Genomic DNA, 10,360 nt, shown 5'->3' with positions numbered 1-10,360 from the left:
GGTAATTACCGTTTGGAGTTAACATTTATAAAGTATTTAGACGGTGAGTGGATGATAGAAAAGGGGCGCAATCCAATACGGGCGTCAGGTAAGCAAAACCTGTTTGTGCTGAATAAAGACACCAGGCCCGGAGCACTTGAAGGAATAGACATACTGTTCTACGAGGTCGCATACCCGGTTACTGTAGTTATTTACGGCGCGTACGAGATTAAGAAACCAGACGTTAAGAAGCTTAAACCAATGCGACATCCCGGCAACCGCGTAGGGAAGTTAGTAAGAGAGTTCTTCGAAGATTCCTCTCGGGGCGGTAAACTTACCCTAAAAAGAAGAGAAGCCATCCAGAGATGGGAAGATGCTACTCGTAGGGCTGGAGCAACTATTGACAACATCAAGAAGTTAGAAACTGCGTTAGAAAGGCGCATACACGTGAAAGACATTACCGACGGCTTTATTTACCCAGGAACGCACAAATACGGAGGCAGAGGTGCTCCTATAGTCATTTATCAGCACAACGCACACGCATGGAGAGAGTTAAGGTTTCCTAAAAAGAAGGAGACAAAGGTCTATAAGAAGTCACCATTGACAGAATTAGTTCATGAGAATTCCATATGGTTAATGGACGCGGAGGGAAGTCAGTTTATGACCCAAGATGGTACTCTATACCGACCGGAAATGGAACACCTGCGCATACAAAGTGCATGTGAATCCCTTGGTGAGGACTTCTCAGACGAGGTCCTCAGCTCTCGTAGTTTGGACTTCTTGGCTGCCAAGAAAAGAAACGGCTGGAAACCTACCCCAAAAGAGTTCAAAGATATAGCTAAAGCTTGTGTAGAACACGGTCACGGTGGTCTTTGGAACATGGAGTACGACGAAGACGAGTACGTGTCTCTGGATATGAAACACTGTTACCCTGCAAGTTTTAAAGGTCTAGGGGATTGTAAGGAATATTACGACCGTTACGGACATCCAGACTCCCAATTCTTCCGCGTTTCGTTAGACGGTCACTACGACGTCCCAGCAACTGGATTCGTACGATTAACGTCTTGGAAGTTGGCTAAAGACTTACATCCAATAATCTATGCGTGGTATGGGAAGCACCTGCAGGAGAAAGAATGGATACCGGTGCCCCTATTGAAGTTCTTTGAAGAGCGCAAACTTTTAAAATACACAGCGCATGAAGCCATACTTTGTCACAGCGCCTTTACGCAATGGCTCCCAGAACACAACCCCACAGCACGCGTTGTCATAGGAAAATTCACACAGGGCGCTAAGGAGGGCGAGAAACACATGCAGCGACGCCTGATAACAGACGAAGGAGAGTTAAGCTTCCTTATTAAGCGCGCCCACGAACAAGGAACAATGGTGTCTGTGGAGAAATGGGACTACTTCATAGAAGGTCAGAAAGAACAGAAATGGAATGCACTTTGTTACTACCAAGACCACAGGCCGCAATATTACCACCTGCGTGCGAGTATGTTAGCATATGCGCATATTAACCTACTTGCGATGCTCCTACGGTTTGACAAAGAGGACGTTCCGCGCGTAGCTACGGATTCCTTGTACGTAAAGCCCGAAGTGTTAGAAAAGATGAAGGAATTCTACACCGACGACGAACTTGCAGAAAGTGGTCAATGGCGTGTCAAAGATGAAGAAATAAAAGCTTGGAGAGAACGCGTAGAATATCACGGAGAACACCTCCGGGGCACCGTAACGCCGACGGAAGAGCCATTACCGTCGGTTGCGGACCCAATCTCTTACCAACGCTTCTCTTACCTTTACGGTACGGGAGGCAGCGGTAAGACTACGCGCGTACTGCAGTTGTTCCCAAAAGTAAAGGTGCTAACGCCAACGCACCGTTTGGAAAGGGAACTCTGCGGTATGGGCCACGACGCGCAAACTTACCACAGCTTCTTTCGCTGGAATGGACAAAAGTGGGTACCAGAAGCCATCCGCGACATACCACCAGTAATACTTTGGGATGAAATTTGCACCGTTCCTTTAGAAATCCTCAAAGAATTCGTAGACTTCCTCCGTGGAAAGTGTCAAGTAATATTCGCCGGAGATCCCTGCCAGCCTCCTCCAATAGCCGGAGAGATGCCCCAGGAATGGCTAAAGGGGTTCGTAGACCATGCGGAGGAAATCAACACCGACTACCGTAGCAAGGATCAAATAAGAAACCTGAAAGCGGAATTAAGGGGCCTTAGTGACGCCGAGCAATCTAAGGTGTTACGTAAGAGAGTACGAGCAAAGTCTTACGAAGACTTCCTGTACTCATGGCATCCAAAGGATCTGGTGCTGAGCAGCAAACACTGCATAGAATAATGGATTTCCTGCACCGCAAATGTGAAGCAAATTTAAAGTAAATACCACATTTGTTCCAATTTGCTTATATTTGCTTCAGTACAAATCTGTGATTTGCCATCGGTTTTGCGCATGAAGCAAAGCCGGTAAATGCCGTCTTTGATTTAGATTTGGCGATCAGAGTAAAATGTTAGTGCTGTTGTATATTTGCGTTAAAATTGCATGCGTGCAAACCTGTTAGTAAACTCAATATTTACTACAAAATTGACTATCTGCAAATGTGAATAATCTTTAATATTTGAAAACGAAGCAAATGTGTAGAAAACTGGTTATTTGATTGTTTTTTGCTTCAAGAGCAAATGTGAGTAAAGTTAAGTATAAAGAAATTGTTTTGCTTTGTTGGTAAACGACCAAATTTGCTCGCGTTTGTTAGTTAAACAAATCTATGTCAACTGCCATATATTTTCAAGGCTGCCTATGCATCGCAAAACTCGTATTTGAACATTTTTGCTTCAGGAGCAAATGTGAGTAAAATCATGTTTCTTTTCGAGATAAATAACGAAATTTGCTCGCATTTCCAGTGAACATATGTGTACCACCTATACTCGCTATATGCATGATGTTTTCAATATTTATATTGTAAATTAATGTATTAACCAAACATTGCATTGATACTCAGGTTACATCAAGAAAAAAATTTATTGCTCTTTGACAATAATGACAGAAATAGTATTATTACAATTTCATTTTGACATTTGTTTTGTCCTGTCTCCCTGAACTGCAACAAATTGATACTTCATTTTGACGGACGTTTTTGGGGTTGTCAACAAGTCAACTCGTAAAGTGCTTTCAATAGACGTAATCGGCTAACGTGCTGCTATGTACGTTACCACCCAATTCAAACCTTCTGGGAATAGAATAGTTTGTCTCTACGAATTCAACTCTAAAACCAAAATATAACTACCAATGAAACATTCCCAGAATTGAATTGGGTGGCAACGTACGTAGCAACACGCTAGCCGATTAGGTCTATTGAAAATAATCGGCCGCATATTAAATCACAATGATCGTACTAACATGAAGTATCGCTATGGAGGCTAATTTGTGAATGCCGTCCTTATTTAAGGACGTGCATAATTAGAAATACCGATAGGAAAATAAAATGCATCAATTAATGTATTCAATGAGTACAAAGCTATTTCGGCCAAATGCTGTAGATAATATATTAATCAATGGTCTGGCCACATTAGCTTTTTACGCATTCACTCAATCAATTAGCCTATTTAAGAGAAAAGGCTGGGGCATCAATGTGAGCCCATCTCTTAGAAGGAGGTCCCACCCTTCTCTCTAAACTCATGTTAAGACTTTTTTGAGATTTCCTCCTCTTTGACTTTTTGTCCAAAACTTTCATCAGTTTAGTGACCTCCTCGCTTCTCCATGGGAGAGGTTTCAAAAGAAAGAAGTCCCTTTTCTTTCTTTTGCTCCCCTCTTCTTCCGAATCGGACTCTTCCGATGGATCCTCGGCATCTAACTCGTCTTCGGATGCCGACTCTTCCGAGGACATAAAATCCACTGTCATGACGTTGCAGTATTTTTTTTTTGTCATCCTCAGCTATGGACGTAGACTGGTTGAGCGCTTTGATACGATTGGCCTTTTTCTGAGAAGAGACGAGAAGGATCGACAAATAACATTGTCAAACGTGGTATCATAATGTAATGGATTGCGCATACGACATGATTAGACCACAGTACTTTGGAATTTGAACCTATAAAATGGCCTCGCGTATCGATTTCCAAGGCTAATATTCAATCGTCGGATAACAAAGGAGCGGTAATGAATAGTCACAGCGTCATATGAGACAAAGATACACACTGAGGGAAATTATATTCACTCTAGCTCTTCTGTTATTCGATGATTGAATATTAACCCTGGAAAATCAGTAAATATTTATTTTGCTTATTAATTGTCTCATGTATACCAGATGTCCTATTTATTAGCCCGGGTGCTAACAATTATCAGAAGTAATAAGAAATCACCTATTGTTATTAAAATTTCTTTGTTTCTTATTGTGAGCGAGTTTCATTAAAGGCCAAGAAACCTTTTAAGATACCTTTCCTACTGGTCAAACGGGGACAAATTGAAAACCGAGACCATTGTTTTACTATATTATATGAGAAAAAGGTTCAACTCTCAAGCTGTTCACGAAAAAGTTTGATGTGCTTTTTTACTTACCGAGTTCAGTCGCGAACGCTTTCTTTGCTCTTTCAGCACTTGCGAGTCTTTCTTTTGTTCTTTGTTTTGTCTTTGCCGCTTTTTTTGTTTTGAAATGCACTCTCATTGCTCCTGTTAATCAAAATTGGAATTGTGTAAGCTATAAAGTCTTGGATCACTTATCATTAATTTAAAAACTTACTCATAATTAGCGCGGTAGAAGTCTTTGAATCAGTGCTTCGAACTCCTGCCAAGATCGCGGCATTTATTTCCCTATCTTGATCATTGAATCTGTAATAAATACCAGCGATTGATTGTTTAAGTATAGGTAGGGTAATTCCAATGACAATAACTGAAACAGTATGAATATAATAAAGACTTACTTTTTTGACAAGTCCCATTTTTTATCGCTTTTATCATAAACTGCTCTTACATTGCTCTGCGATAAAAACAGACGAAAAGTCAATACCAGTAAAAGTAAAATTTCGTAGCCTTTGACATTGATATTTAATCAGTAAAAATCTCGCTTCATGGTGTAAAGCACGAGAGCTCAAGGTGCAATCGTTCAAGTCTAAAGAAGATACATATATACATTGGGTTGAAACCTTTTAGCTATTACGTGTTTACTACCAATAAGAGATCAGTAGCAATTTGTTAATCACAGCGCGGGATTTGTAACAGACCACAAGTAATGCATGGTAAAATAAATTTACAGCATCAACCGTAACTAACTTTGCGCGCCAAAACTAATGCGAAACAGAAAATTCAAAGCTTGTTGATTGACTTACCGATAGTTCCTTGGGAAGTCGTTTTGATTGCCTTGTTTTCTCTGCTGTTTCATTCAGCGCTAACTGAACTTTTTCTTCTATACTTTTGTTGAAGGCGTCTTGCCTTTTAAAAAACTCGTTTAACTGATTAGCGATGTCCGCTTGGCTATCTCCGTGATCTTCATGATCCGTGGTATTTCTTGGTGGAAGGAGGCTCAGGAAGCTTGACCTACGATGATTTTCGGTAGCAGTTGTGCGCGGAGTTTCGAACAACTGTGAACCACCACTTGGCAAAACTCGGCTTGTCTCATTACAGTAAGAACTGGGGTACTAGCTTCCAGAGGTTCTTGAATTAAACTTGTGTCAGTTGAAGAATTACCCGCATGCTCAGCTGGATCGGTGATCTGCGGCCTTGTCTTTCCCTGACTCGTGCTGGCTCTCTTATCTTGATCACGACGACGACTTGGCTTGTTAGGAGGCAGTCTGGCCATTTTTTACCACGATCGTTCAGTTTGAAACAAGGAATACACGTGTTCTGGACAAAAGATATTTGAAAGTGGCTACCACACACTCAAGTTTACCGCGCCTTATGACTGTTCGAGTATTAGATTTCAGTGATCTTAGTTCTGGCATGCGGTTGGTTAGATTTGCGCTGTTTGGATAAGCTGTAACGCTATTGGCTTAAAGTAAATACAGCACGTGGTTCTTACATGATATGAATTTCAAAGGTCATAATTATTAATTGAAATATGATCGGTATTTCCTGTTTGCATAGAGTCCATTCAGTGAAACTGTTGAATAGTTGACGTCACCTAAATTAGATAAGTTAGTTAATATTTTAGTTGACGTCAACTAAATACTCATCTAAGTTATAAGATACATTTATCTAACTATTCAACAGTTTGACTGAATGCACTCTACACTCCCAAACGCTCCCTTTTAAAATCAACTCCCTTTTAAAATCAACTGATAAACGTGACCAGACACGTGACAATAATTTAACTGGAATACCGGTATGGGATTCCTGTGTTCCGGTACAGTTCCCGCCAGACAACCATGAAACAAATCCGAGAAACATGCCGTCAAATTCAAAGCGAAAATACTGTGAACACTGCAAAGAGTTTGTTTCCTTGAGGACATTCAGACAACATGTAGATTTATATTTCAACAAAAAGGAGAATAAGTGGGAAATATGCGGTGAATCTTCCGAAGAAGAACATACCGATAGTGATACAAGCTTGAGTATAAATGGGGACAACAGTATAGATTTTGAAGCGACTTCGAGTTGTGAAGATCGAAATCCTCAAGGTATTTTAAGTTTTAACTGTAAAAAAAAGTTGTTTAAGTTTTTTCATGGGTTTTATTTTATTTCTCCTATTACAATAAATAACAGTTTGTTATGAAACTATGCTTAATAAAAATATATTTGCTTTGGTAGGTGTCAACATTGCAGAATTAGAAACGGAAGATCGAAACTTAGTTGGTCTTTCTGAGGGAGAGAGTGATGATGAATTTATATATCACGAAAGGAGACCAGAGCTACAGGAAGTATGGGACCTGAACGACATAGACGTTGACTGTGATTTCAGGGTCAATAAAAACCTGTATTCAGTGGATGTTAATGTTTTGGGTACATTGGATAAAGTAAAAGGTCTTGTTCATTGGCTGCTACTATTCGTATGTCTATGGTCTTCATTTTGTAGTCTCTCAGATAATGCAATTGATATTCTATTGAGTTTCTTGAAAACTTTCTTTGAAGCACTGGGATCAACGGTGCCCATGGTTCCCATGGTAACAGGCTTGGCTATGCTGATTCCAAAGTCATTGCATTTGCTCAAGAACAAATTGGGACTAAATCAAGATAAATTCATAAAGTTTGTAGTTTGTCCAAAATGTGAGAATCTGTATAATTTTGTTGATTGTTACACTCTACAATTTGGAAAGCATGTCACAAAGAAATGCACATTTGTTGAATTTCCACACCATCGCCAGCAATTCCGTCGAACACAATGCAATGAATCACTTTTGAGAGAGGTACATTTGAAAGGTGGAAAAACTAGATTATATCCCTACAAAGTGTACTGTTACAATAGCATAGTGTCTACTCTGGAACAGTTTTTACAACGACCAAATTTCATGACAAAGTTAGAGAGCTGGCGTGATAGAAATGTACCAAAATCATTTCTTGCTGATGTATTTGATGGTAGACTATGGAAAGAATGGCAGTATGTAGATGGAAAACCTTTTTTAGCTGCAGCAAAAAATTATGCTTTTATGCTTAATGTTGACTGGTTCCAGCCATTTAAGCATTCAATATATAGTGTTGGAGCCATCTACATGGTTTTAATGAATCTTCCAAGAGCAGAAAGGTTCAAACCTGAAAATGTTTTCTTGGTTGGAATCATCCCTGGACCAAAAGAGCCAAAAAGAAATATAAATACATATCTACAGCCTCTAGTTGCAGAGCTTAATCAGCTATGGACAGGTGTCAAACTGAAAGTTGCTGGGTCAGAGGTGTTAGTTCGTAGTGTTTTGCTATGCGTTGGTTGCGACATCCCTGCTACCAGAAAAGTTTGTGGATTCACAGGACATGGCTCAAATCTTGGTTGTTCTAAATGTAAGAAATTTTTCCCAGGAAACGTTGCAACAAGAATTGATTTTTCTGGATTTGCTCCTTGTGAACCCAGAACAAACAAAGAACATAGACAGCATGAGCACAAGATACTCAGCAACAGACTTCTGCAGCTGATCGAACTGCCAAGGAATCACAATATGGTACCCGATTCAGCGAACTGATGTTTTTACCTTATTTTGACTGTGTGCGTTTTCATATAGTGGACCCAATGCATAACTTGTTTACTGGAACTGCTAAACACGTGATGAAAAATATTTGGATTGACTCCGAAAAGCAAACCCCCCTAATCAATAAAAACCACCTAGGTAAAATACAAGACAAGATTGATAAAGTCAAAGCTCCATCAAGTATTGGTAGGATGCCGAAGAAAATTGAAAACAGCTATGGGGGATTTACAGCTGATCAGTGGAAGAATTTTACACTCATCTACTCAGTGTTTGCTCTTTGGGATATTTTGCCAAAACCTGATTTGCAAATATGGCAAGACTTTGTAATGGCATGCTTTTTATTTTGTACTCCAGTTATAACAGAAAACAAAGCAATGCTTGCTCACACATACATATTAAAATTCTGCAAGGCAGTTGAAAACATGTACGGTACTGCAAAGATCACCCCTAATATGCATCTTCATACACATATTTTGGACTGCATTTTGGATTATGGTCCAGTATACTCTTTCTGGCTCTTCAGCTTTGAAAGGTATAATGGTATCCTGGGGGAGTATGGTACCAATCAGAAATCAGTAGAAATTCAACTGATGAGGAGGTTTACTTCTGATCAATTCTTAAGGGATATTCCATTCCCCAGTGCATTTCAAGAGAACTTTAAACCAATTTTTGAAAGACTATTGAGAAAACAAGCTGGAACTCTAATGGAAAATGCATGTGACACATCAACAGCAGAAAGTGAACATGTAGGTGCTATAGCCACGAGTCTTCTTTCCATTGGACCACTCAAAAAAGGAGTTTGGGCCTGTGATGGTAACTTATTTAACTGTATGATGGCCTATTCTATAGATTGCCTGGACCCTGAATTTTTACCCTTTTTAAAGGAGGTTTATAACAATTTGTTTGATGAAGTTGATGAATCATCTGTGACAAGCCAGTTTGAAAGATACTCTTCATGTTCATTTAATGCTGAGAAGTTAGGATCAAGTGACTCAATTGGCCAAAGATCATCATTTATATTGACAAGATGGTGTAAGCTTGGTGGCAAAATTGACAGAAGTGGTGTTCACTTAAGGCCAGGAATAATCAGATACTTTCTCAAGCAAAATGTCAAAATAGGAGGACAGTATGTATCTTGTGTTTTTGCTGTAGTCCACTGGTTTCAGGAACACCCTGCGAAAAGGGATCTTGGGCCACCTGTTGAAGTTTGGTGCAGAGATTTGTTTGAGATGGATGGTCCAGCAAATTTCATTCCTGTCCAAAGAATCCATCAAAAGTTTGTGCCTGCAGTTGATACTTTGAAGGGTGAAAAGGTCATGGTTGTCTGTCCTTTGGCTCAGAAAATCCAAGTGTAGTAGGTAATTGATTCGTTAGTCATTCACGTTTTACTTTATCTAAGAACTAAGAACTTAGTCATCTTTAACTATTTAGCATATTATTATATTATTATATAATACATATATATTTGAAATAGCTGTATATTTTCTTTGTACATACTGCACTCAATAAGGCCTAGTGAGTACAAAAACAAAATTACAAAATTGACTGTGGTATGGGATATTCCATGGATGGTATACCACTTGAAGCCATAGAAAATAATACAATAAACACATGGGATATTCCATGGTATACCACTTGAAACCAAGTAATTAATTCAACAATATTTTAATGGCAAGAAAATCCTATGTTAAGCTTACTCTTTTATTTTCTTCATTTTCTTTATTTTTTGTTTGTTTTTTCTTTTGTTTTTGGTGTTAGAGAAATTTTTGAGACAGCTGTTTTACATAAAAACAGTGCATAAAGGTCCCCTTGAATGTTTACTGAACTATTAAAGTTGAATGTTTGCTATTTTGTTGTTATCGTTGAATGGGTTTCCTGTGGTAATAGCGATGCGCATTGCTTTGTGGGATTCGGTTTTTCGAAGACATGCATCCATGTGCTATGGACCTCTAGTTTAAAGAAATAAGGTTTATTGGTCGCACTTAAGTTCTTCATTAAGGTGAGTATGTGTATTTTAATAATAGTAATAATATTACTATTTATAATGCCCACATGATCCTCAATTTAAAACTATTGCCGTTTAAAAAAAATTGATCGCGAAATTTTTGTGAGTGCGTTGTGTACTAAGCTAAAATCATATAAGCTTACCACGCCAATCTCGTTCGATGCCCATTTCTTTTAAAAGGAATTAACGATGGGAAAGCACAATAAAACAAGTCGAATGGCTTATATCAAGAGGTCAAAGCAGAAAAAGAAGGCAAAGAAAAGTAAAACCTGT

At 39.0% G+C, this 10,360-nt stretch overlaps 1 protein-coding gene and 1 pseudogene across 2 annotated transcripts; one reads left to right on the top strand and one right to left on the bottom strand.

The window, feature by feature from the left end:
- Positions 1 to 2,981: 2,981 nt before the first annotated feature.
- Positions 2,982 to 5,771, bottom strand: LOC148913296 (uncharacterized; annotated as a pseudogene). The gene is made up of 6 exons (XR_016119054.1): positions 5,664 to 5,771; positions 5,302 to 5,610; positions 4,897 to 4,952; positions 4,716 to 4,804; positions 4,535 to 4,645; positions 2,982 to 3,959 (listed from the first exon to the last, which is right to left on the bottom strand). The product of XR_016119054.1 is annotated as an uncharacterized LOC148913296 (transcript).
- A 2,262-nt stretch (positions 5,772 to 8,033) lies between these two features.
- Positions 8,034 to 9,828, top strand: LOC148913295 (uncharacterized). The gene has a single exon (XM_089028632.1). The coding sequence runs from the start codon at positions 8,076 to 8,078 to the stop codon at positions 9,435 to 9,437; it is 1,362 nt and encodes a 453-aa protein (XP_088884758.1). The 5' UTR covers positions 8,034 to 8,075; the 3' UTR covers positions 9,438 to 9,828.
- The last annotated feature ends 532 nt before the right edge of the window (positions 9,829 to 10,360 follow it).

Source organism: Actinia tenebrosa, unplaced genomic scaffold, assembly GCF_029948245.1.
Source record: "Actinia tenebrosa isolate PJP-AT-01 unplaced genomic scaffold, QUT_ActTen_1.0 PGA_scaffold0__85_contigs__length_37466705, whole genome shotgun sequence".
In the NCBI taxonomy this organism is placed as follows: Eukaryota; Metazoa; Cnidaria; class Anthozoa; order Actiniaria; family Actiniidae; genus Actinia; species Actinia tenebrosa.
Note: the sequence above shows the minus strand (reverse complement) of the source record. Positions and strands in the feature narration are given on the sequence as shown.

Bases quoted from the DNA above. Each gene is read 5' to 3' on its own strand.
- LOC148913295 (XM_089028632.1), top strand. From the start codon at position 8,076: ATGTTTTTACCTTATTTTGACTGTGTGCGTTTTCATATAGTGGACCCA.